Consider the following 27,935-nt stretch of genomic DNA (forward strand, 5'->3'; position numbering starts at 1 on the left):
AATGCTTCAGTATTCATTCATGAGAAATTCCACTATCACAGCTAGTCTTTATTCAGCCTCTGGCAGTATCTGTGTAAAGTCAAACGCCTGTCGATACTGTCGTTGAGTCGTGTCAGTGCTCTCCCTACTTCTGAAAAACAAAATTACAATGAATACCTTCTGTTCTATAGTAAACGTGGTGACAGGAAGTAAAGAAAACTAATTAGAGTATACATACACTTGTGTATATGGAGCCTCAAATAAATCTACTCTGAAACAAATCGCCCCAATGATAAATGCTACTGAACTCTTTACCAAAAATGATCTCCTTTTATCGAAAAAGCGAAAAATTTGTCAGACTATTTAATTTGTAGACAGTTGTATTAAAATGAGGAACTGCAGATCATTTATGCTTATTTATATCCCAAATTTAGTGATATGTCAGGCAAAATTTGAAAATGCCAGAATGCCAGCTGGAATGAAATGTGGTGTTTGCAAGCACTTTATCGTGCATGAATTCAGACTAGCAGTGCCATGGGCAAGCCACATGAATTATTGATTAAGCATTCATGTGCCAGGGAGCGCCAGACTGAAGCCTAGTCAACAGGTGGTTCAGGCATGTCCATTGTTCAGGGCCATTGTCAGCACACACTCACATACACATCATTGGTTCCTGGGCCAAGTTCAATTTTTGTACAGAGGGTTAAAATTTGACCAAAATCTGAAACCTTGCCTCAAAATCAATCTTAGATTTAATGAAACTGATTTATGCTTTCACGTGCAAATCACCTTCAACCAAATTGTACACTATCCAGCTATTATTCATATCAATGACAGTTTTATCAAATGAATAGTTTTTGAAATATTCATGATCAAAAGTGGGAAATGTTTTTTGAAACACCTAGTATATAGCTGTAAGATACAGCCATGTAATATTCTGGTGAAGAAAATAAACTGTATTTCTAGGCCTTTCGTATGTGTTATCACATTTCGAGCGTTCAATCTGAAGTCCTCTTACATCTTACAATTAACATGATACAGCAAATAATACACGACTGGCAGGAGTGCGGACCTAGGAATTCCGTAAAGAAAACGGACAAACCCGCCCAAACCGATCGATAAATCGCCAAATGCCGCGGAACAATGAAATCAATTCTCGCGTCTTCGTTCCTCTCGCATATTAATAGCTTGCATATTATGTGGCGATTGACTATCAAGCGGCTTTCCCGTCTGGAGTTGCGTGTAAATTCATGCCTTTACGGTAATGTAGCTACTGGTCATTTGAAAGAAAAACAGTCAAAGATTTGTCATACAATTTACATCAAAGCAAAGCTTGCCATTTTCTCTACGATTTTGCTGACTATATGTCCAGCTTAAAGGACAAGTTCACCCTCATAAACATAAGGATTGAGAGAATGTAGCAATATTAGGAGAACACGTCATTGAAAGTTTGAGGAAAATCGGACAACCCGTTCAAAAGTTATGAATTTTTGAAGTTTTTGTGTAGTAACCGCTGGATGAGAAGACTACTGCAGTGTATGAATAACTTAGATGTCACATGCGTACAACAATATAAGGAAAATATAAAGAGAATTTCACAAAATTCCATCTTTTGAAAAAAGTACATATTCCCTTGACTCGTTACCGACATATGTTAGGGGTAATATTATTCCCCCTGCTTTTAGAAAGAGACAAGTCGAGTGCTCTTTTATTATGCGAAAAAAGTGAAAATATGTTGAATTTTCTTTACATTTTCTTTATCCTGTTGTACGCATATGACTCACAAGCTGTAGTAGTCTCCTCATCCAGCGGTTCCAACACAAAAATTTTAAAAATTCATAACTTTTGCATCGATTGTCCGATTTTCCTCAAACTTTCATTGATGTGTTCTACTAATATTGTTGCATTTTCTCAATCCTTATGTTTGTGAAGGTGAACTTGTCCTTTAACACAAATACGTGTATATAGGTGCTACATAGATTTGAAAAACAGAACGTTTTCTTGTAAAGCACGACTACATTGGTGTCTCAGAATAATGTGGCAGAGGCACAGGGGTTTCAACCATGGTAGGCCTACATAAAGAGCTAAATATAGTAGGGCCTAAATTGTTAGCATTTTAACATGGCCCTTAACCTTGAACTTTGACCCAATGACCCTCAAATTCTCAAGAGAATCGCTATCAAAAAGAACGTGCATAAATACTAGTTAGTTTTATGGTGATACCTTGAGCCACTTTCTAGATTTGGAAGGAATTGAAATTTAGCACTTGCACTTTACCTTTGACCTTTTGACCTTTAAGGCAAAAACAAAAACCAGACAAAACAAAACAAATAATTCCCAGAGAATCTCTATTGTGTGATACATGTAAACACTAATTTTCAAGAAGAATCCTGCAGGCATTGCATAAAATCTATATGAGGGAAAAGTGAAATTGTGAGCATTAACCTTGACCCTATGGCCCCAAAATTCACTGCAAGTAGGTAGGTACCCTACACAGGGCCGGCGGAGCGTTTTACGAAAGTGGGGCCCACTTCTGGGTTTCATGAGCTAACAATCAAAAACCGAGGCATTGAGAGGAGATTTTAATGAGAAAAACGAGGACTTGAAGTTAGGGCTCAAGAGAATATAATGCTTCTTCTACAAAGAGAATTGAAAAAAAAAAGGTAAGAGAAGTAATGAAACAAAAAGTCTCTAAAACAATGTTCTCAAGATAATAAAAAAGAATAAGGGAAGGATATTATAGTAATTATCATAATGGCAACTTGATTTCACAGGATTGCTGGGTAGGAAATGAATAAACAAGTTTGTGTAGAAACAAAGCAAAACAAATCAAAACGAAACAAAAGCAATCGAACTGAAGAATGTAAGATTCACAAAATAGAACATGAATAAAAGTATAAATTAAATGTATGTCATCTCCATGATTCGTCACATAAAATACGCTGAGTTCTTATTTATGCAATGCACATTCGTTACAACGAACAAACACTGCTTTCAAGAAGTAAAACTTCACGTCAAAAAAAATATATATCATTAAATCGATGGTACCAAATTCGTTTTTAAAGAACACGGTTATAGCGAATCTTGTAGATTACGATGAGGGTGTCAACCTTGCCAAATTTTTTCGTGATCGCACCACTGATGGCCGAGATCTCGGGATGGGGGGGGGGGGGGGGTAACTGCCCCCCTCCAGTTTTAGCATAGCCAAAAAAGCCCGGCCTAATCAGGGTTAAGACAATCATTCCAGAAAGAGGTACGAGTTTGATATCACAAAATACATCATCAATAATAGATACTTAATGATTAGTTATTCAAGTTAGGTAAATTGGTTTTGAGGGGTATAAGAAAGATGGAGAGATAGGATTATTAGAAGCCATTGTGTCAAGATATATTGTATATCTTAACAACTGTAGGAAATTCCTTTGTGAATGTATGATTCAGCATCTATTTTAAAGGTAAGCATAAGACTTTTGGATGATCACGTCTTACACACGTCTCTATAAAAACCTGCTGGACATGAAACAAATTCACACGGACGGGATACGTAACAGCCAGAGGCACGCACACACCCTCCCTCCAACCCTTGCTCCCTCCCACTCTCTATAATGTCACACACAGAAACACACATAGGCATGTTTTAACTGTTCTCTATGTCTATCACACTTTGGCCTGAATTCACGAAGGTGGTACAATTGAAACCATCGTTTAAACCATGGACAATTTGTATGGAGTGCCAGTGTCGCATGGCCTATTTCGTTACAAAATCAGTCATTTTGTTGACGAAATGACTGAAATGACAATTTCATTAGCCAAATGTTTATTTCATTTATGAAATGATCAGTTTGTTGACTGATTTCGTAACGAAATACTTAGGCCATGCGACACTTGGCGCTCCATACAAATTGTCCATAGTTAAAACCACAGTTTCAATTTTACCACCCCCATGAATTCAGGCATTTCCTACACACATATACATATATGCACATCTTGTACATGTACAAACTTTATTCCCCCCCCCCCCCCCACTCTCTCTTGCCATTTCTTCCTCTTTCTCTCTCCCTCTATTTTGCACATATACAGACACACATGCACTGCAAGGTCGAGTATTAACCCGTTCCATACTGAATTCCGGATTCCCCATAGCTTTACCCTAAAAGGGGGGGGGGGGGGTGAATCAACCCCCTCGACATTTTCTGTGACCATTCTGCCACGGGAACTTTTTTTTACCGCCCCGCTCACTGACTTTTTACTTTCAAGTCCCATACATCTTATGACACCATTTTTCGCAAAAATCGGACATACCATTACGCACTGCACAATCTTTTATACATGCTTGTCAGACGAAAAATGGCTCAAGAACGTGATTTTGTGCACAAAGTCTATGCATAAAGAGTTTTCTCTTATTCAAAAAGATATGATTATTTTCACTTTCAATGGCTAAAATCAATTAATTTCAGCATAACAATTTTTTTCTTTTATAGTTTGGTAGATTACGCGACAATTGTGCCAATTTCTGGGCGATTGCACGATCAACGGCCGGGATCTTGGGGTGGGGTGGGGTTGAATCAACCCTCCCCAGGTCACAGAACAGGCCAAAAAGCCTGGCCTGGTTAGGGTTAATACACAGGCCACCAGATTCCTGTATGGAATGGGTTAATCTCCGCATTGGTACTCCTGAATGAGCACCTTCACAAACAAGCAAGCAATAAGACAGCCTCATCCTGACCAACTCAGAGTGGTAGTATTTATTGGTTTCTGATTGATCCACCAAGTTGTTGATTTGTCCACATTATACCAATGGCAAGAACTGGAGGACCATCAGAGGCAACAGAACTAACATGAAAATGATTCTACTAGAATACTGTCATATTCAAATCATTCAAGACTATTCCATTTCAATCAGAGGTTTTTCATGGCATACTTCATCATATTGCGCCCAAGATTGTTTTAGACCAATCAAAATATATTGCATACTTTGCAACAGAGTGATGAGTTTTATACCCAAGTTCCATTATTTAAAAGGTGCATGATCTATTTGATATACACTTTTATAAATGTAAAAGAATGTAAGGCTAAAGCGTAGCTTTGTTGAATTAGTATGAAGTAATATTTAATGAAAGTTATTGAGGCATGTCAAAAGTATACGGAATATTATTAACTGGGTTTAAGGTTCTTTATCGGAAATTTAATGGGCCAATTGCCAAATAAAAGTATTTGACCGATTTGGGGTCTACATTCATTAACTTTCCCACCACTATCCTGTTACATCATGTGTATGAAATATTTGAGCCATGCATCGGCATATCCATGCATCACTGTATCCCTATTTGTGTGTAGATCCATGCATTGCAAAGTCGTCAACATTTTTTCCAGCATTTTTTTCTTTCACCCACTGGATCCACAATTCAGTGCTTCCAGAGACTTGATGGGAAGGTTTGTTTACAACACATGATGCTCAAGGATATTTCATACATTGGTGGCATTCACTGCACTCACTAAGTTGGGAAACAAGCGTAAAAGCCACTCGGCTGCTCTTCTTATAGTTTTTGAAACTATTGCAACGATAACTAGTGCACCCAATTGTTCTAATGGACTTGGGCCAAGTAGGAGCACTACAAACAGAACAGAACCGAAGCAAATTATGCCAAAGCATGTCATTATGCCAAGTTCGGAGCATTAGAGCTCTCTGTGGATTTAGTACCCCATGAGCTATTCTTGGACTCACATATTTGATCTGCACCCACCATCCTTTTAACTTGCCCCATCCATGATGGTAATGTATCATGCTACTGACACACACAGTTTACCAAGTCCCTGACATTGCCTACAAGTACATTTCCCATTCATTTTTAAAATGGCACTTGCTACTTTCTTACACTGGTCCCTTTCGTTTTAACAACCAGCTCCATGATAACTCACAGGTGGTCATACTTATGTTGATCAACACAAGCAGGTGTCTTCCCTGCATCTGCATTTTCCCACACATTTCCCTTCTGGCATTTCCTTCCTTCTTGCGCTAAGTTCTTGCTGACAGGGACTTCCCTCTTGCTCCGATTTTAGGACACATACTTCCTTCTTGCTCTGGTTTACGATAACTATCAGGTGGTAACATCTCCAATATATCATCATCTCCTTTGGCACATTGCAGCTTTCTTTTCTGATCCTTTCCATTCTCTTCCACTCTCGCTCCCTCCATCCCATCCCCAGCTCTGGGGTCGCTCTCTCGCTCACTCACTCCGTGTACTTCTTCAGCCGCAGTCTTGGCACAATGTTCATCGACTGCAGCTCTTGGAAGAGAAGCTTGCAGGCGTACGGGATGCGGAGTGAGGAGATGTTCTGAGAGGACCGGCAGAAGTGGCACCTGAAACATCCAACAGAAAGAGAGAGAAAGACAGTTATATAGACAAGCCAGAGGAAGAGAGATATATAGGGAGATAGAGAAAGAGTGTTTATGACACAGAAGAGATTGAAAGAGTAGGCAAAGAAAATACATTATGTGCGGTATTTAGAAATTTGAACAATTGTTAAAGTACATGTACATTCATTGTATATTAACCCGTTCCTTCCGCGATTCTCTGAGTGCCTTTAATGCCCCCAAACGAGATTCATTTCGCCCGTCGACAGAGAGGCACACAGGTTGGTAATCCAGCTCTGTGAAGGCAGTCAAGCGGTTCATTGTGTCCCCCTTTCCAAGGTCAACTACATGTGCCCGTGAACAATGGAAATATCGATCGGGTGCCAGGTATGAATAGAGCGTGCGCTGATGAGCTCTCAGAATCTTTTGTTCTACACAAAACCAGGTACCTGAATGAGGTGACTGGGGTCAGCGAACCCGCATTTCTAACTGATCTCAGCCTTGATCATTATGTACATGTTTGTACGAGTTTACAGCAGAACAAGCAAAAAAACTAAATCAGGAAAAGGTACATAATACTGTAAAACCCACTTTTTTTAAACAGCAGGAGAACAAATCCTGATAGAATAAACTCTGATCTTTTTATCAAACCCACTTTTGTGAGCATTTTAACACAAAGAAACATGAATTTAGGCCACTAAAGCAGGCACCCTTGTCTTCACTTTGGGAACCTGGTAAACCAGGTTCCCGTATATCAGTTGCTCCCACGGGAACCTGGTAAACCAGGTTCCCGTAAGGAACGGGTTAAATGGTTGGGATTGTTTGATATATATGTTGAAGTAGATGTTGTTGTATGTATGTGTATACAGAATATGAATATGGTATTAGGTGAATTAAAGGTTTGTATGGAATGAATATAGAATTATAATATATCTTTATACATCATACATGCAAGCTATTTTTGTATTTTGTATTTAATTTTCATTCTTATTTCATTACTTTAAACAATTAATAAATGCAGTGCATATATTTTGGTACGATAATTGAGATCTCTGAGTCTTTGTTGAAGTAGATGTATGCAGATACATATGTAATGTACAAATGTGAATATATATCTGTGTTATTCGGAACAGTAAGTGCTGGTCTACATAATGTAGGCATGTATGTAAATATAAGCATGTGTATGTATACCAGGTATACGTAGAACAGGAAATGAGTTTAATTTGTAGAAATTGTAAAAAATAAAAAAAAAAAAAAAATGTTAAATATCAAAATATTGAAGTTTTGTCATGTTTTGTTTAGCTTTCTTTGTGTGTTTGTTTTTTCTTTAATATTATTGGATGTTTAAAAGGTTGAATATTTGTAGTTATAATATACTACTGTATACGCCATATATTTCGCGAGTCTAAATTTTCTCGAATTGGAAATTCCCGATGATTTCGCGAGTGGTTAAATTGCAATTGTGGAGTCCTGTACTGAAGGTAGAAGTGTACACACATACATCACATTCACATCGGGATCACAGTCAATATTTTCGTGTGTCTTTAATTTCGCGAATAGCACCTGACACCCGAAATTCACGAAAATAAAAACGTCGCCATATATTCGGCATATACAGTAATGGGAACGAGTCCAACCACAGAACAATCCCCCATCCCCCACACACATACACCCGGTCATAATCCTCACACAGACAACATATACAGTCACACTCAGCTGCAACAGAGTAAGTTCCACTTTTAATTGAATTTGGTTAAACTATGTTATCTGATATTTGTCAAAATATTTTGTATTATTGTATATAGACAGGTTTTTAAACATATCGTTATGGTTAAGCACATTGTTGAATTTAGGCCTACAGAATTTATATAATTACAGTTAGTTGAGTAAGTTTGATTTGGGCTAAATATTGTTGTTGTATATCGTCATTATAGATTTCTGACGACAAGCAATCAGCCCGAAAGCTGATAAAAGTTTTGATAACAGCTGTTAATAATGGGGTTACACATTGTATGTCCCTGGTGCAAGATTTGTTGCATATATATATTATATATTTATATATATATATATATATATATATATATATATATATATATATATATAATGGTATATATATGGACAGAGAGAGAGAGAGAGAGAGAGACTGAGTTGAGTTGACTTTTAAATAAATGAATTCAGTTCGTATACTACCAAGGAAGCTATGATGTGCACTCAAGCAAAAAAGCGACATGCTAAATACCATGTAAACACGAGTAGGTAACTCTAATGTAGAAGCACATAGAATTTCAAGTATATCTGGACCTGCCATAAGAATGGTATTTTCTATGATATGTCGCCTTCTGGCTCTAAACTGTTTCCACAGCCATCATCATGCAGTACTGTATGTGAAAGAGGCTAAACATACATAGACTGGGTACCAGCAAAGCTGTATTAAAGACCTATTAGCCACGACTCTAGATGTAACATCCTAATCTTGGTGTTGCAGGTTTCTACCAGGTAAATATGTGATAATCGTACCCAAATCAATGAACCTATTAAAACCTCTTGCCAGGATACAGGTATGTAAACATGATTGATTTTTGTTTTGGTTGATAGCCTGTTTATTTGTTTATCTGGTTGTTTATTTTATGGGGGTGGGGCGGTCTCATGCAGACTCAGCCCCCTTCTGTCTCGTGATTGAACCTACCATTCAGAGTGACAAATCACATTGCAGTCCCCTCATTTTGTTTTTCAAAATTGGATAATTATTCCTGAAACAACAAGGCTTCTTAAATCTTTTGCCAGGGTATGTAGAAATCATGAATTGTCTTTGTTGTTGTTGTTGTTGTTGTTTGGATTTGTTTGTTTACTAGTTTATTTCATGGGGGGAGAGGTCATCTCATGCAGACTCAGCCCCCTCCTGCCTAGTGATTACACCTACCAACCGGAGGGCCTAATCAGACCATAGTCCAGACACGTTTTCAGAATGTGATGACTATTGCAAAATCAACAAGGCTTATAAAACCTTTTGCCAGGGTATGTAGAAATTAATACATTTTGTTTGTTTTTGTTTCATTTTGTTGTTTGCTTATTCAGTTGTTCCAGGGAGGGGGCTCCTGCTGTCTCACCGCAACTCTTGCCTGATAACGCACAACATCTGGAGGGACAAATTAGACCACAGTCCCTGCATTTTTTTTTTTTCCAAATGTGATAATTATTCCCGAACCAACAAGGCTTTTAAAACCTCTTGCCAACATATCGTAGAAATCATGAAATGTTGTTTTTTGGTCTGGTCTTGTTTGCTTATCTATTTGTTTTATGGAGGGAGGGGCTCCTCAAAACTTAGCCCACTCTTGCCCATGATTGCACTCACCATCCGGAGTGGCCAATCAGACCGCAGTCCCCGCAGACGTCCACCTGGAACTGGTCGCTGGATATCATGAGGCGCTCAAGGAGCAGCATGCTGGCTCCGTAGCCAATTAGACAATCTCTCTCCATCTCTCCAAGACGCAGGCCTCCGTCCCTGTCCACGGAGAAGACAAACAGACAAATTAACAGTGACATGGTAGGTACAGATTAACAGCTACACGCAAGATTTTAAAAACATACACGTATACTGTAAAATGAGGAATGTTCGCATGCATTTTAATTTTGCGAATTTCACGAGCGCCACGATTTGCGAAATTATAATGCATGCGAAATTTCTTATCTACACTATATGCATTGAACGCAAGTGGCAATCCCCAAAAATTTCAAGCCATGAAAAAAGCCGTCAGGTCCAATACCCGGCAATTTTGTGCCACAAATATATCATGTTTATGTGAGGCCTTTCACCATGCCAAACTTACGCGAGTCTCATCTTCATTTACTTCTCAGAATGGTCTAGAATAATGTAGGAGCAGATACTAGTATGATTACAGGTATCCCTTGAGTCATTCCAACTAGAGTTGAACAATTTCATTTGTAGCTCCAGCCCTTTGCCAAGATTTTCAGAACATACTTATGACACCTGTCATCATCGTAAACCTTGGCAGGTCTCATCTTCATTTCAAAGTTCTTAGAATGGTCTGGAATAATGAAGGAGCAGATACTATTATGATTACAGGTATCACTTGAGTCATTCCAACTGGAGTTGAACAATTAGAGTCTTCAGACAAAGCACAGGCTTTTTTTTTTCAGTATTCCCTTTACCCCTCTGTTTGGTCTATGTCAGGATGCTTTATCATTGCTACTGATATTGCTTTTTCCAGGTGGCAGGGAGTTTGGGCAAGTCCAACCTCTTGGTTTTTATCATTACACTACAACAACCACAAAGATTTATTCAAACACAGACAAGCACACACACACAAATATACACATATATGCAAGGGAACAGAGAGTTTTGGGAGGAAAGGGGAAACTTGAACTACAGTACTCTCCGCATAATCGGGTACTCCCGTTTAATTAGGTAGAAATTATATAAGAAGAAAATTATTTACCCATTTATGCGGAGAGGCAACCCAATCATCAGGTAATTTTAATGTGCATTGGAACTGACCCAATTAAACGGAGTACCCGATTAACCGATACCCGATTAAGCGGGGAGTACTGTACTAACCTGGACCGACCCTCAGTTGGTTGCCGTGTCAACACAGCCCGTGGTCCCTTGGCCCTGGCATGCATCTTGTCCAGTACCATGTGCTTCAGCTTCTGGTAGTACACCGGTCCAAAGTAGATGTAGGCTGTAAGTGGCTCTCTGCAAGTTTGGACACAGCAAGGAATGTGGTGGAAAAAATAACCAATCAACTATAATATCAAAATAAGTGAAAATTACAATGATAACTAGAAAAACACTCAGAAAGCACAGACATCCACCAGGCCAGCAACTCATGTCCACCCTGACAGGCATGCAACTTCCCAAAATAGAAGCCTTTTTTTTGGCATCATTACACGGCGCCTTACAATTATCCGAGCAGAGCACGTGCTTTAGCTCGCATATGTAAACCCTCCAGTACACGCAGCTTGAACCTCAAGTTCCTTGATGTTATAATAAGTATGCCAAAAGATTTTTTTAAAATCCTTATAAAAATCCATAAAAATTCTTGAATCACTACCAAACTTGAATATAGTGTTCCTTATGCTAATATCTACCTTTTATGTAAGTTTCATCTTAATCCATACACATCTTTTTGAATTATACTGCAAACAGACAAACCAACATCGATGATCACTTGTAATAAACTCCTCCTTCCTTGGCGGAGGTAATAATGATGATCATCATCGTCACTATCTTCATCATCATCATAATAATAATAGTGAATCTAGTCTCCTTTATTCAGGGTAGCCTCTTCAGTGTGGATACTGCTCCAGCTGAGAGCCCTGCCATTACAGTATTACTACCCTAGCATCACTGGATACCCATTAATTAACCCGTTCCTTCCGCAATTCTCTGAGTGCCTTTAATGCCCCCAAACGAGATTCTTTTCGCCCGTCGACAGAGAGGCACACAGGTTGGTAATCCAGCTGTGTGAAGGCAGTCAAGCGGTTCATTGTGTCCCCCTTCCTACGGTCAACTACATGTGCCCGTGAACAATGGAAATATCGATCGTGTGCCAGGTATGAATAGAGCGTGCGCTGATGAGCTCTCAGAATCTTTTGTTCTACACAAAGCCAGGTACAAGTGTACCTGAATGAGGTGACTGGGGTCAGCGAACCCGCATTTCAAACTGATCTCAGCCTTGATCATTATGTACATGTTCGTACAAGTTTACAGCAGAACAAGCAAAAAACTAAATCAGGAAAAGGTATATAATACTGTAAAACCCCTTTATTCTAAACAGCAGGAGAACAAATCCTAATAGAATAAACTCTGATCTTTTTATCAAACCCACTTTTCTGAGCATTTTAACACAAAGAAACATGAATTTAGGCCACTGAAGCAGGCACCCTTGTCTTCATTTTGGGAACCTGGTAAACCAGGTTCCCGTATATCAGTTGCTCCCACGGGAACCTGGTAAACCAGGTTCCCGTAAGGAACGGGTTAACCTTGGACAAGAAGAATATGCTGGGTAAAAACATCTTGTCCCGAGACATGGGGACTGGACTGGATTGGGAATCAGTAGTCTTACGTATTCACAATGGGAGAGATTCAAAGAAATGGATAGATGGATAGACAGAGAGATAGATAGATTGATCTCTAGATAGATAGATAGATAGATTAATAGATAGATTGATTGATAGATAGATTGATGGATAGATAGATAGATGGATGGATAGATGGATATATAGATAGATAGATAGATAGATAGATACAAAAGTAGATAAGGCTAGAAAGATAGGATTACATAGAATGATAGATGATTAATATATGGATAGATGGATGGACATACACTGTAGAATATATTTACTAGACTATTTAAAGGTCCAGTTTACCTTTGGGAGCAGTGATTTCAAAAATATTCAAGATATCACATTTGATGCATATTTGTAGGTCTGTTGTATCACAAAACATCCTACCATATAAAATTTTTGCAATAAAGACTAAAATATGAGGAGATATCAGGATTTTTCTCAATAAACCATAACTGTATACGGTTTAGTCTGGAAGCATTCTTATTATAACTATTGTTCACATTTTGCGTACTTAACAATACTTAACATCGATTATACGGATTCAAATTTTTACAATGGTTGCTTCTATCCCTAACTCACATTTTAAAGCACTAATGTTTGGTTTTTGTTTCATCTGCAAATGGTAAATTATGCCTTTAAACACATGAAAAGATAATGAAATAATCTTAAACAGATTGAAAGAAAGATTGATGGATGGGTAGATGATAAGAATTGATAGATACAGTGATAGATAGTGGGAAGTGTATAAAATGGAGAGCATGAGAGAGAAAGATATAGAGATAGAAAATAAAATCAATCAAATTTCAATTTGTATATTAAGTTAACTGGAATGTTTAAGCAATGGACGCAATTGAGAAACATGTATGCAGACAGGAATGAGGAGAGACAAGGAGAGAGAGAGAGTGAGAGAGAGAGAGAGAGAGAGACAGACAGACAGACAGACAGACAGATGGACAGGCAGACAGACGGACAGACAGATAGAAAGAATGATATCATAATAGTAAAATAAAGATGTAGCCAGAAGAGTGAATGGGGCAGAAGACACAAAACTCATATTCCTTTGTACATGAATTATCGTCAAAACTATCCAAAGTGGCAATGCTGGTACATTGTACATGTACAGTTGGTAGTAACAGTAAGAGTTACAAGTGTAGGGGTAGTTTATACAGGACATGTACAGGACATATACAGGACTTGAATGACAAAATCACCAAAAAGATGCTTGGCAAGGATTTAACTGTAGGGCAAATTCTGAAAGAGCAGGCTCTAAGCTGTATTAAAATGACACACAAATTCAATAAAATTGGACCGTTTCTATTCATCCATCTATAAAAGGAAAGTACCTCCTCTGAGGCTTTGGAATCAGGGTCTATTCAAGTGCTCAGTTTTACCCAGTAGTGCTCTGTCCAATGAATGGGACCAAAAAGCGGGATGTAAAAGGGATTTACAGCAACTACTATGAAGGGATTATTAGATTAGACTGAAATCTTGCACTCTGAGTACATTTCATGCATGATTAACACCAACCCGAGATGCATCAGAATAATTTCTTTCAAGGGGTACAGTGTACTCTGACTAGGAATTGAAAGTGAAGAGGCTGTGGAGTGTTTCTCTTCCTCAACAGAGCCTATACAAATCTGAGCAAGTCTGCATCAGATCAAAGACGAAAAGGTGTTCAAGAAAAAAATTTTAAAAAGATCATTCTTCTTCATTTTTATGATCCCACAATTTGAATTATGTACAATATTGCTCTTTCAGAAAATGACTACAAATTGACAAGGTTGGTTAATTTTATCTTTGTGTATAACTCCTAATACATGGAGTCATGCAATTTTTATGCATGGTCATATAATTACATTAAAAAGACAAATAGATAGGAAATGTGAGGAAAACAAGAAAAAAAAAATAACACCAAAAAGAGAGCACATGCACAAACCTGCATATAATGGCCACTCAAGGAGAAAATAATATGATAATCTTTATACACAGGTGACTGTTACAGACAGGTTGACATCTAATTTTATTTCATCATAGTCATTATCTCTGTACTTTAACCCATCGAGACCGGGCTGATTTTGCTACAACAAGCATTTCTCATAGACCCCTGCCCGGGTATACTCGGGACTCATCCTCAACGGGTTAGAAAACAGACTCCAAACCCATGCCTTCTATTTTTATATTATGTGACCGCCAAGCTCAAAACCCACAAAACAAAAACTATTTTCTCTTTCTTTTTTTTTCAAACTGTCACAATTTGGAAGCTTAAAAGAAACAAGAAATTGAAATTTTAGAAATGTTTTTTTTTTTTCTGAACCATGTATTTACAGACAGGCACCAGCATTCAATGTGAAACAGAACATGTTTTCATTGATACTCATACTCGTGCTCAACATGTCTGAGCGCCCCTTATCTTTACATTTGATCACCTTTTCTTCTTTTTTTCATGAAACTGCACCTTCTTACCTCTCTGTACGCCAATCACTTTTTGAATAAGTATTCATGGTCCAATATGAAGTTATCATTATTATTTCAATGCTCAGAGTTTGTAACTCTTGTAAACTGTGTAGAAAAGTGGAAATGTATTTTGGCCTATGCTGAAGAGCTAGTATAGTATATTAGTTGAGGTTGGGATTCAGCTATTAAATTTTTGCAAGATACTTTATAGAAACCACCTCATGAAATGTCAAAAAGCCTACAATTCCAAGAGGAATTCAAAGTTATATTATAATCAGTTTTGAAATGACTGAGATATCCAAAAACAAAGTAAAACAAAGACATCCAAATAAAACATAGGCCCCAACTTTTACCAAAATCACTTTGTTTTGGTATCTCAGCCATTTCAAACTCATGTTTTTTATTGAATATACTTTAATTCCTCTTAGAGTCATATGCTCTTTCATATTTCACAAGAGGTTTCTGATGATCAAAAACAAACAAACAAACAAACAAAACTTATCATCGCAGAACGTTGCAAACCTGAAACCTCATCTCAATTGAAACTGTACGTTTGGAGCTGAGCGGTCAAAAATGACCGCAAAAGATTCAAAGATGGCACTATGTATCTTATGAAATAGATGAGTGCATAAAGTGTGTTTGCTTGTGGTTTCCTTTACTCCTGGTTGACAATTTTCTTGGAACAAAGGAAAAGAGTCAATACGTGCTGTAAAGACAAAAGGGCTAGTAGTTGCCTATAGAAACAAAAGGACCATTTGGTCAGCTGTAGAAACTCAGGCAGAGAGAATGGCAACTGATAAGTACATTACCCAAAGATGGAGTTTATGTGGTGGTTAGAGGCAACTGACTGCAGTGAAATCATATGGAACTTTCACAGGGATGACATAGCCACCAGATTTTGCTTGTTGTGTACAATTCAGCAGTAAGTTAGTGGAGCTTAATATGAGCTTGATGCTAGTCCCCTCAAATCTATGATATAGTCAAAACTGTATATAGCGGCCATCCCAATGGAGAGAAAAATAAGTGGCCGTTGTAGACAGGTGGCCACTGCTATAATAGACAGGGTCATTGACTTGGCTTTTCACTTGGGGGGAATTGTGTTTAGTACCCGCAAACGGCAGGTGGCCACTATAGACGGAGGTCGCTATAGGCAGGGTTAGTAGGTACATAATAATGTAGTAGGTTACAACTGTACAACAGTTTTGTACTGGAAGTCTCCCTTTTTTCATAATTCATGTTCACATTTATCCAAGTTTTATTAAATTCTAATGGTGCACTTTAACCCAATGAGGACAAGGAGTCCAGAGCATACTCAGGCAAGTGTACTGTTTAAGTGGTTATTTTCACGAGGGTTTAATTTTCGTGAATTTCGCGAATCACAGTTGGATCGTGAATTTAACAACACGTAAAAATGTCGCCATACACTAGAGTAACAATACATGCAAGATAGCATTGGTGTCAATTCGCGAAATCAACATCTCGCGAAAATGTCTGTCACCTTTTAATTCGCAAAAATATCTGCACGCGAAAATAACAGCTTATACAGTATATTGCAAATGAGTGTTGTAGCAAAATGAGCCTCAATGGGTTAACATAAAATTTTACTTTTTCTTATCAGTGTAACTTTAAACAGGTCAGGAATTCCCCTAATGGTAGCTTGACCATAACATGGAATCAGAATTTCATCATACCCTGTGATGCCCGAAGTCAAGAGGTCTTTGCCCAAGTAGTTAAAGCCGTGTCGTCGCAGATCCTCACAGATGTCAACCACTTTGTCCCCACCAAATGCTGGAAATGAGAGCAACACGAAAATTTAAGGCACAATCTCACACTCGTATTCAGAAGCAGCAACAGCTTCCACTTTACAACTTATCCCTTGTGCATACAATGTTAAAGGGGATGGCTAGTAACTGATCAGTGGGAATCAGTGGAAATGTTGGGGGATGATTGTTCCAATCCTTATGGGATTCATTCAAGAGCACATTATATATCTATTGTTATGTGAAAATCACTTGCTTCCGAATGGTCTCATATTCAAGTAATGTGCAAATCAATGTTTTCAGGTTAGCATGCTTGTACAGACAGTGTCAGGGCGATCGTTAACGGGCCTGCTAACCTGGAACCATTAAACTGCACATTACTTGAATATGAGACTGTTGTGAATCAAACATTGTCACACAACAATAGATGTGATATAATGTGACCCGAGACAACGGTTTCAGGCAAAAGTCGCAAGAGCAAATCCCCTCCTAGGCGGGGTACAAAGATTTTGACCATTATTTTTGTCGATTTAGGTTTTTTGCAGAAATCAAATCTTTGATATATTTTCTACATCTACACTAAATCTCATTGCATAAGACTAAGTTTTTCCTATTGAAAATGGAATTTTAAGTACCCTATGTTGGATCGCACTCGTCAGTTTCGAGCTTCGTTCGAACGCCGCGCCAATATCCCCAGCGTTGCTACGGCGCAGGGTCTCGCACGCGATTGGCTGGTGCATCGCACACATTTACATAATTCGGCTTTCGGAGACACCAGTTGCAGCGTTTGGGGAATGCTTTGTCCACGCATGCACGATTACATGCTCCATTGTTCTTGGTATAGTGGTTTATATACGCTCGCTCTGTAGTGCGTGCTCTTCGTTTGGCTTTCTATCCAAACTATTCTACCGCCATGTTCGACAACGGAAGTGAAACAAAAATCATGTTGCATAACATAATCATGTGAAAAGAAAACCAAATATTGTCAAATTTGTCTACTTGACCATGTAGTAAAAATTATGACAGCAGACTGACTCAATAGAAGGTAGATGAGAGGAAAGGAGCGGTCACATGTGACCAATTATATTCAAATACTACACATCAAGTTCGCACAAAACTAACGAGTCGTGTTTGTTTGTTTGTTTGTTTTAATTTATTTAGCACCACCGAACAAAGCAACATATACATGTCTCAAAGCAAAACAAACAGGAAGCGTGACCCTTGCCAGCACTAGCAATTTTCCGCCTTCAAAAGGGTCGCCAATGATAAAGACAAATCAACCACAATGAAGACGCGATTAGTAAATGTTACATGCACACGGCCATGGCGTGTGGATGCCATTGCGTAATGCGTGCACCATACACATGTGCATGTACACCATACGTGTAATTATCGTATTCACCATCTTGAAAGAAGTACTGGAAAACAAACCCGAGCGAAATGCATTGTTTTTCGGCTCCATACGCTGAGCTCCGAGGAAGGTGCCCGGGAAATTTGACTCTCTCAGTGAGCCAATCAGAAGGCGATGTGGTTGCTAGAGGCGGAGCTTAACATCAATTGGCACCATCGTACGGATGGGTGATTCTCCCCTCGCATCGCCGCTCGGACATTGTCTTTGAGAAAGAGGTGAATCTTCAAAGCCTGTTTTCTCCCAATTTTGTCACGCTAACAACTTAAAAAGTGTATTTTATTTCTCTTGCTATGCCCACTTATGGTGTCGAAGAATACAAGTGTTTTATATCAATGCAAAGCTTAGGAAATGGGCAATGAGATTCAGTGAAACAATTAATTTTTAAAATTCCCGACTTTTGCCTGAAACCGTTGTCGCCGGTCACTAAAATGTACTCTTGAATGAATCCCACAAGAATTGGAACAGTCATCCCCCAGCATTCCCACTGATTCCCACTAATCAGTTACTGGCCATCCCCTTTAAAAGTGTCAATATTGGTATTAAAGGATACTATGGGCAAGTCACTATGAGTGCAAAATTCATTTCTTTTGGGGGGCAATAGTGAAGAGAGGTAGACAACTGTACAGGATTTCGTTTCTGGCCAATGCAGTACCTACATGTCCTTTATTTTGAAGGGATAGTACAGTTTTGATTGAGATGGGGCTTCAGGTTTACAATTTTTTTTTTGATGAAGGTTTTTTTTTAGAAAATGAGAAACCTCTTATGAAATATGACAGAGTATTATCATTTTAAGAGGAATTCGAAGTTTATTTGACGAAAACTGGTTGTGAAATGGCTGAGATATCTAAAACAAAATGTTGCAAAAAAAAAAAGCTGCTAAAAACTGCTTTAGTATATCCAAAAGTGATGAGCCAATGGAGTAAAATGGAATCACATGGGGCATGAGCTTTTAATCCTAGCAGAATCTTTGTTAGAGGCAAAATGACAAACAGGCAGGGAAAGTAATCACATACAGTGTATACAAACAACAAGAACAGACAAGGGAGGGCTAAGGACACAGAATAAAGAAAACAAAAAGGAAGGGTGGAGGTCATGGGCAAGGAGCCCAACAAGTAAGGGGAAGGGGATTAGAGCAAGAGGGTGGACAGACAAAAGGCAGAGGAGGGTCAGAGAAGATCCTGAGGACCATGGGGCCAACCTTGGCAGGCGAAAGGATGAATAGGGAGGCAACATCAAACAAGATAAGGAACAACAGAGCGATAAAGAAAGGAAAAGAGTGAAATAGCAACAGCATAGGGTGGGGGTGCAAGCAGCAAGCCCTAACCTGGTGTACCAAGAAGAGGCAACAAAATGAAAGTGAGAGTCAACCAACAAATGCAAGTTACCAAACAAAACAAAGTATATAAAAGTGGTAGCTCTCTTAGCTCTCTTAGAATGCTCATAAACATCATGTGTTTGCACTGAAGGACTTAGAATAGGCTGTACGTATGTAGTGCATCACTCTCTTGTAATTTCTTGAGCAGTGGAAACTAAAAGTGGCGATACACTTCTGTTGGATCTCTTAGAATGGTCAAAAGCAGGGTGTGATTGTTTAATATTGCTACTTTTGATTTCCACCCCCAGAAATTAGAAGAGTGTGGCATTAAAGTATAAGCTGCGGATAACAAGTGTGGTTTTCATGAGGAGGAGTTGTATTTTTCCTTATAAACAGCCTGCAAGAGGTTTATCCCTTTCCGGGCTTATTTCTGTACTTCCTACTCATTTCATATAAGCCAGTTTCTGAAGTCTCCCTCACATGCTGACATACCTGTGCCATAATGGAATTTCCCGTCGAGCACACCCGCCTTGCCTGCAAGGAACTCGATAAGCTTGCCCACTGTCATGCGAGAGGGGAAACCGTGGGGGTTCATAATCTGAGGGACAAAATAAAAAGAAAGAGAAAGAAAAATAAGAATAAAATTGCAACATCAATCTAATGGGAGTAACAATGAGATGAAGAGTTTTATCGCAAAGTGAGCTAACTCCATTCTTGCTCTGATATTTATGATTAAAGCTGCTTAAAAAAGAAGAAGAAAAGAATAAGAAAATATCTTTAATCATAACTTTTAGAACATTACTTATTATTTCACAAGTGAGGTATCAATGGAAAGGTTTAATTTTACTTTTGGATCTGCTGATGGACTTTAATACTTTGAAATGTTTTTAAAAAAGATGCTTTCATAGCTCATTTTGCAATAAAACTCTTCAAACATCAAATCACATCTTTCAAGTTTAAATTCATCTGTTCTTTATGCTTAAAAAAAAAATCTATTCAGCAATGGGACAGCAAAAAAGCAAACACAGTTCTGCAGTCTGCCATGTACTGCATATGGTATATAATCAGCGAGTCTAATTTTTCGTGAATCGAAGGTTCCCGACAATTTCGCTACGTGTAGCTATTAAATTCGTGATTGGTGAGTACAACATTGAAAAGAAAAATGTATGCGCGCCCCTCGAAATTCATATTGCATGTTTTTAAATTCATGGATAGCAACCAACTGGTGAAATTTGTGAAAATAAAAACCTCATGATATATTTGGCAAATACAGTAATCAATTGCTATTTACTACTTTCAACAAACTGACTGCATGTATTAAGTTGAGTTCACTCCTTCTGACAGTCTATTTATTATGAAGAGTCAAAGATCAGTTGATTCTGATTGCCTAGCTGGTATGCTACATGTATTTCCAATTAATATTTGAAATTGTGTATCGCACATTCAATGCAAGTATTTTTGAATGTCACTTTATCAATGCATATTTCCTTTGATTCAATTTGGAATAGGTTGGAGATGAGCATTAAAGAACTTGGATGATTTGCTGTAAGTACTCTTACAGGTAATTGACAGGCTCGGCTTAAAGGACAAGTCCACCTTCATATACATAAGGATTGAGAGAATGCAGCAATATTAGTAGAACACATCAGTAAAAGTTTGAGGAAAATTGGACAATCCGTTCAAAAGTGATGAATATTTTAAGTATCTGCGCAGTCACTGCTGGAAGAGAAGACTACTACTGCTACTACTGGATGATTTGCTGTAAGTACTCTTACAGGTAATTGACAGGCTCGGCTTAAAGGACAAGTCCACCTTCATATACATAAGGATTGAGAGAATGCAGCAATATTAGTAGAACACATCAGTAAAAGTTTGAGGAAAATTGGACAATCCGTTCAAAAGTGACGAATATTTTAAGTATCTGCACAGTCACTGCTGGAAGAGAAGACTACTACAGTGTATGATGTCACATGCGTACAACTATATAAGGAAAATAAAAAGAGAATTTCACAAAACTTTACTTTTTGAATAAAGTGCACAGTTCTTCGACTTGCTACTGACATATGTTAAGGGTAATATTATTCCCCCTGCCTTCTGAAAGAGAGAAGTCGAGTGTTCTTTTGTTATGGGAGAAAAATGGAAATATGTTGAATTTTCTTTATTCTTTCTTTATATCGTTGTACTCATGTGACATCACAAGCTATAGTAGTCTTTTCATCCAGCCGTGACTGAGCAGAAACTTCAAAAATTCATAACTTTTTAACGGATTGTCTGATTTTGCTCAAACTCTCACTGATGTGTTCTACTAATATTGCTGCATTTACTCAACCCACATGTCTATGAAGGTGAATTTGTCCTTTAAAGCAGTAGAAAATAACACATTGTTTAATAGTCCATGAAACCATACAGAGTGTAGATCAATATACACCTTACAGAAAATTGAACTAGTTTCCTTCTGCATGTATTATGGAAGAAACGAGGCTTCATCAATGGGTTGTGTGCCTTATGTGCATTAACAAAGACAGAAAGCGGATTCATGAGCAGTTTAAGACCAGCACAAACTCACAATGTCCGGGCAGACTCCCCTCTCATCAAAGGGCATATCCTCCTGTTGGACTATCAACCCACAGACCCTGGAAAAACAAGGGAGAAAGGTGCTCAGTGAAAAAGAGTTAAGCTCCCTAATAACATCATGTGCAATTTATCACATACTGTATAAGCTAGTATTTTTTGCGGACAGATATTTTCGTGAATGAGGAGGTCACACACATTTTCATGAAATGTTGTTATAATTGTGATTTTGACGAGGCTATAAGTGCACAAATGTCTGTCAGTTTCAGATATTTGTGTGTGTGTTTTTTTTTTTTTTCTGGAATTTGTGATACAACAGTGATTTGCAAAATACACAATAACCAAACCCTCGCAAAAATAAATAGCTTATACATTGTACAGTAGTAGAGTGGACATGTACATTCCTACTGTATACAGGGCATATCTTGCACTGACTTTTGCAAATCAACCTGGATTTGCATATTAGTGACAGCCTTTCTCTCTCCTTGCAACAGCAGTTGTCTCAGCTCACATTGCTGAGATGGTCAGAATCATATTTTGATTCTCTACATATATTCTGCAGTTAGAATGAGTGCTAAGCTCTGACTTTCAATCAAGGTTGATTAAAATATAAATCAAATATTATAATCAAATCAAATCAAATCAGCCTTAATACCACTGGCAATGCTCTATGTACAAGGATGGCCAAACACAATGGCAAGCGTTTGAATTTCTATTTCTGGTGTGTGAGATTAATTCTCACAGATTATAGGATGATGCTTTTTTAGGGGCAGGGAAATGCATTTATTTGTGTGTGGGGGTGGGGGGGGGGGTTGCATCACGGGTAATGCTTGAGATCAAGTAGAGGAACAAATGCTCCTTGCCCTTTAAAGGGATGGTATTGTATTGGTTGAGGTGAGGATTCAGCTTTAAACTTTTTGTGAAACACTTAGAAACCCTTTCATATTAGGGCATGCAATTCTATAAATAGAATTTACAGTTTATGTATTTGATGAAAATTGTTCCAGAAATGGCTGAGATATACAAAAACAAAGTAGTACAAAGCGATCCTAAAAACAGTTGGATCCCACCATATATTAGGATTAGGCCTACTTTGTTTTGGATCTTTCATTCATTTCAAAACCCACTTTTATAGACTTTGAATTCCTCTTAAAATCATATAGTTTTTCATATTTTATTAGAGATTTCTCATAGATATCTCTAACATCCATCATAAAAAAAACATTTGAAACCTGAAGCCCCACCTCACCAAAACTGTACCATCCCTCTACATGGGAAGAATCTTGGGACAAAACCCTCCCAAAATCACAAGTTTTCTTAAATGTTTTATTTGTTTGTTTGCATGTTTGTTAGAAGAAACAACAGGTTTCTGGTCGCCCCAAGAGAGAAACAGGGTGGGACGGATCCGGCTCACCCCTTCTGTCCGTGCCGACTGCTGAACTTGTCGCCGATCTCCGGCCGGCGGGTCTGCCTGAGGAGGACCTTGAAAAGGAAGGCCTCCTCAGGGTTGGATGTCACCAAGACCTTCTCAATGTAGGAGTCTGCTGCTCCCTTGTACCTAGAATGAAGCAGAGGGGAAGGGAAGGCAGGGATGTCAACCTTTGTATTAGCTTTGTGACAATATGAGGCCTAAGATTATTTTGGTGAAGTGCAGAAAAAAGTGGAAATTTTCACACATTTAATGCAATAGCATGGTGTGGTATCTCACCCAGCAAAGCACAGATCACAATCACCAGTGAATTTGTTTCTCAGTGTTTGTGTATGTGTGTGTGTGTGTGTGTGTGTGTGTGTGTGAAAGCATGTGACAGTTACTAATTTCAGAATTACTGCATGATTCATCCTGCTCCAACATCAAACGAAGTTTCACAGTTTCTTTTGGGTGAATTACTGAGTAATCCTCCCTTTTTTGGCAATACAATGTATCAATCAGTGTGAACATGAACCAGATTGTCCCCTTTGAAGGCAGTGACCTTTACCCCCTTTCACTCACGTGATTGGGACTTCTCTGTAGTCCTGGGCCTGGCTCTCATTGGTGGGGCTGGTCTGGAGGGGGTTCATGTTGACCACTGGCATCGACTTGTTCAGCAGGACCTGCTTGTTGGTCACTCTCTCTCCTGAAAAACAATATCATCCATTAGAAAGAAACAAGGACAAAAATAGTGTAACAATTTGTACATTTATTTGGTCTTGGGTTGTTTTCCAACTTGTGGTCTTATCAAAGAACTTTTACAGTGGAGTAGAAATTTAAAAATTTCCTTGCATTAATAAACTAGAAAAGCACTCTGAGAGCGCAGACCTCCGCCAAGCATGAAGCTTATTTCCACCACTACACTGATCTTGTTTCTTCCATAGAGATATCATACGTACACACAACATCGGGTGCTAAAAGTCGCCAGATTTCCAAATATAGAAGCCTTTGTTACGTCATAAGCCTTCAGCTGCACGGCATGCCTCACCCCAGCAGAAACTAGAGCACGCACTTTAGTGCGCGCAGGCAAACCTCAAATACGCGCAGCCTGAACTCCCAAGTTCATTGACCCTACCTGCCAAAACATCAAAAATCCTTCATAAATTCCCCAAAAATTCTCGGATCATTACCAAAAGTTAATCGTTTGTTTACTTGTGTCATTCTCAACCTTTCCTGCAAGTTTCATCCCAATTCGTTCACTACTTTTTGAGTTATTTTGCGCACAGACAAACGAATGAACGAACAAACAAACAAACCAACTGTAATGAAAACATAACCTCCTCCCTTGGCGAAGGTATCAAAGAACTATTTAATATGATTTCTCTGATTTCATCCAAAGCAATACCCAGGAAAGGGCCCCATAATGATCCCTATGCATAGAAATACAACACAATGGGATAGATGGCCAGGCTCCGATACATTCGGGAAACCCAGGGCTGAATTGTGTATACAGCTTTATCTCTGATTTCTAAGCAAGTACCCCAAAAATCTTGAATGGAGTCGCATAAAACTGCAGAGTGTATGCTTCAATGCACAAATCTCCTAATGGGCAATTACAAATTTTGTACACTGTACATGGCCAGTCTTGGATACATTCGCAAAACCCAGGACTGAATTGTGTAAAGCTTTATCTCTGATCTCTATGCAAGTACCCCAAAAATCTCAACTGGAGTCGAACGTAACTGTTGAGTGTATGCTTCAATGCACAAATTCTCTGATGAACAATTACACAGTGTATATTTGTGACTGTGCATCACAAAATGAACAAAAAGTCGCACCCCTTGATTTTATGTGAGGACTCAAAAAAAGTGAAATGGGTCAACTGAATCAATCTTGAGTTTTTTACATTTTCTGAAAGAGCTATCCTTCTTCTATGTCATTCTTTAGTTTGGCATCATAACATGAATGGGAAAGTGTTTTCAGCAGTTATTCTACAACCCTTTTTGGAGGGAGAGTAGAATGATCAGGTATGTCTTTGAAACCCCTTTCCATTTCTTAAAATCATTTGCACACTGTTCACTTTCAAGTCTAATAACTATTGAAAGGATAATGCCACTGCTTTGAAAGTTGACGTTAATCATGGAGAGAATATGTTAATAGAGCATGCTCAATTTCAGTTTAATCTGATAATCCCTTCATTGTTGCTGCTCTGGTGGTTTACATCCTGTGTTTTGTCCCTTTCATCACACAGCTAGGGCAGCTTGGTAAAGATTTAGTGCTTGAATATACGACACTGTATTCCAGAGCCTCTTTTCTCAGTTCACATTTTCCCAGAGTGTGTGCTTTCTTTCCAGTATTTAGGTAGGTTAGGAGAGTCCATTTGCATTGAGTTATACATCATTTTAAAGCTTATAGCCTGCTCTTTCAGAATCTGTCCTTAACTAAAAATCCATGTTTGGCAAATTGTGTTGCTTTTGTCATGCAGGGTCACATTTTAGCAGGCCTCGACCCTGTTTCAAAAAGCTGTTCGTAAAGTAAAATACGAAAGACTTAGAACTGGTGATCAGTTCTGATATGCTATACTTATCAGAATTTCCCTAACTCAGCACAAGAACTGATCACCAGTGGTCCGTAAGTTGTACGTAACATTACAAACAGCTTTATGAAACACCCTCCAGAGCTACAATATTTGTGATTTTCAAATCTGCCCCGATGGGCTGCCCATAAACATTACAGTTTGACCTCGATTATCTGGCCTCCATTTATCCGGAAATCTCTATTATCTGGACGCGTTCACGCAGTGAAGGACTTTTTTTTTCCATTCAAAAATTGAGATAAGACAGCGAATTTAAACTCAATCAAAATTTCTACAAAACTCAAACGATTTACCTACAATATTCCCGACAGAACTAACAAAAATTCACACCACATTATCATCGTAAAAGTAATCAGTCATGATCTATCGGGACTACAATTTTGCGCAGGCTAGCATAGATTACACCACCATTGCGGGTACGCTTCCTGCCCAGCTGCCAGTGCACTGGGACGGCAGCTATTACATTAACATTGTGTCTCCCATATCTGGCCAATTCACTTATCCGGACGAGCGCCAGTCCCGACATGGCCGGATAATCGAGGTCAAACTGTATGTCAATCAAGTCACCCTTCTCTCCCTAAGTTGCTGGGTCTTTTAACAGACAAACTGCTTTACTAACCTGGTGCACAGACTCCATCAGCGTCCAGGATCTGGTGTCTCCAGATTGGCTTCCTGGTCAGTGCGTCCAGCTTGGGTCCCATCAGACGGTCAAATGACTGATTAGCGTAGCGCTTCAGGGTGCACTTGGTGTTGCGGTACACGAGACAACGTCCAAAGCCTGTCAGTCATCAAAATGTGGAAACTAATCAAGATAATACCAAAAATCAGCTACATTTTATCACTCACTTTATGTGAATTGGTGAGGAGACAGGCCATGTATAATGCTGTGAAAATTAACGTATGCCCAAGTTCAGAGGGATTCTGAGATATACTGCACAAGCGAATGCATAGCATCATCATTCAAATAGAGGTGTTAACTCTTTATGTGCCATGGTGGAAACCTCCTCTGTGCCACATTATTCTGAGACACCAATGTAGTCATGCTTTGGGAAAGCATTCTCTTTTTGAAATATTCCTAACGTCTATAGATTTCTGGTAATATGGGTGTAAAGTGAGCAAATGTGTAGAGAAAATGTCATTCTTTGCTATGAGGTAAATTGTACTGCAAATCTATGATTGTTTCTCTTTCAAATGACCAGCAGCTACATTACTGAAAAGGCATGACTTTTGCACACGAAACAGTAACAAAAACTAAGAATACACAAGCAAATCCAGTAGGGACCACTGCTTGATGGTTAATCACCACATAAAATGCAAGTCATATGTTTATAGAGGAACAGAAAAGTGAGAACCACTTTCATTGTACTGCGGCATTTGGCGAATTATCAATCGGTTTGGAAAAGTTTGCGCATTTGAGCAGAATATGCGAAGTTGGCACGCCGTTGACTGAGTCAGACGTGTTAACGTGGCACATAAAGAGCTAATAGGAAGTAACAAACACACTACAGCTGTACCTCGGTCCACTGACGCCTTGTTGAGGATGAGGGCGTCCTCTATGTCATAGCCGCTGTAACTCATCACCGCCACCACAGCATTCTGGCCCGCCGGGATCTTATCAAAGTTGATCAGGTCGATGGTCTGAAAAATGATTTGGTTCCAAAAGGGGGGAAGGACAAAAGAGCATAATGTACAAATGAAATACTTAAAGGACAAGTTCACCTTCATAAACATAAGGATTGAGAGAATGCAGCAATATTAGTAGAACACATCAGTGAAAGTTTGAGGAAAATTGGACAATCGATGCAAAAGTTATGAATTTTTCAAATTTTTGTGTTGGAACCGCTGTATGAGGAGACTACTACACGTATAGCTTATGAGTCATATGCGTACAACAGTATAAAGAAAATGTAAAGAAAATTTAACATATTTTCACTTTTTTCGCATAACAAAAGAACACTTGACTTGCCTCTTTCTAAGGGCAGGGGGAATAATATTA

The 27,935-nt window shown here is 38.6% G+C and overlaps 1 protein-coding gene across 1 annotated transcript in view; it reads right to left on the minus strand.

Moving 5' to 3' along the window:
- Positions 1-5,801: 5,801 nt before the first annotated feature.
- LOC139714714 (DNA-directed RNA polymerase III subunit RPC2-like) overlaps positions 5,802-27,935 on the minus strand; it is a 60,833-nt gene continuing 38,699 nt past the window's right edge. Inside the window, exons 16-25 of the mRNA XM_071626388.1 lie at positions 27,454-27,577; positions 26,559-26,717; positions 23,926-24,049; positions 23,350-23,493; positions 21,931-21,997; positions 19,857-19,962; positions 16,570-16,666; positions 10,911-11,048; positions 9,687-9,836; positions 5,802-6,340 (exon numbers count right to left, since the gene is read on the minus strand). Of these exons, the coding sequence (XP_071482489.1) occupies positions 6,211-6,340; positions 9,687-9,836; positions 10,911-11,048; positions 16,570-16,666; positions 19,857-19,962; positions 21,931-21,997; positions 23,350-23,493; positions 23,926-24,049; positions 26,559-26,717; positions 27,454-27,577 (1,239 nt within the window). The 3' untranslated portion in view covers positions 5,802-6,210. The remainder of the gene's footprint in view (positions 6,341-9,686; positions 9,837-10,910; positions 11,049-16,569; positions 16,667-19,856; positions 19,963-21,930; positions 21,998-23,349; positions 23,494-23,925; positions 24,050-26,558; positions 26,718-27,453; positions 27,578-27,935) is intronic.

This window comes from Diadema antillarum, unplaced genomic scaffold (genome assembly GCF_040938485.1).
Source record: "Diadema antillarum isolate AM-2024a unplaced genomic scaffold, OU_Dant_1.0 seq00002396_RagTag, whole genome shotgun sequence".
Classification (NCBI taxonomy): Eukaryota; Metazoa; Echinodermata; class Echinoidea; order Diadematoida; family Diadematidae; genus Diadema; species Diadema antillarum.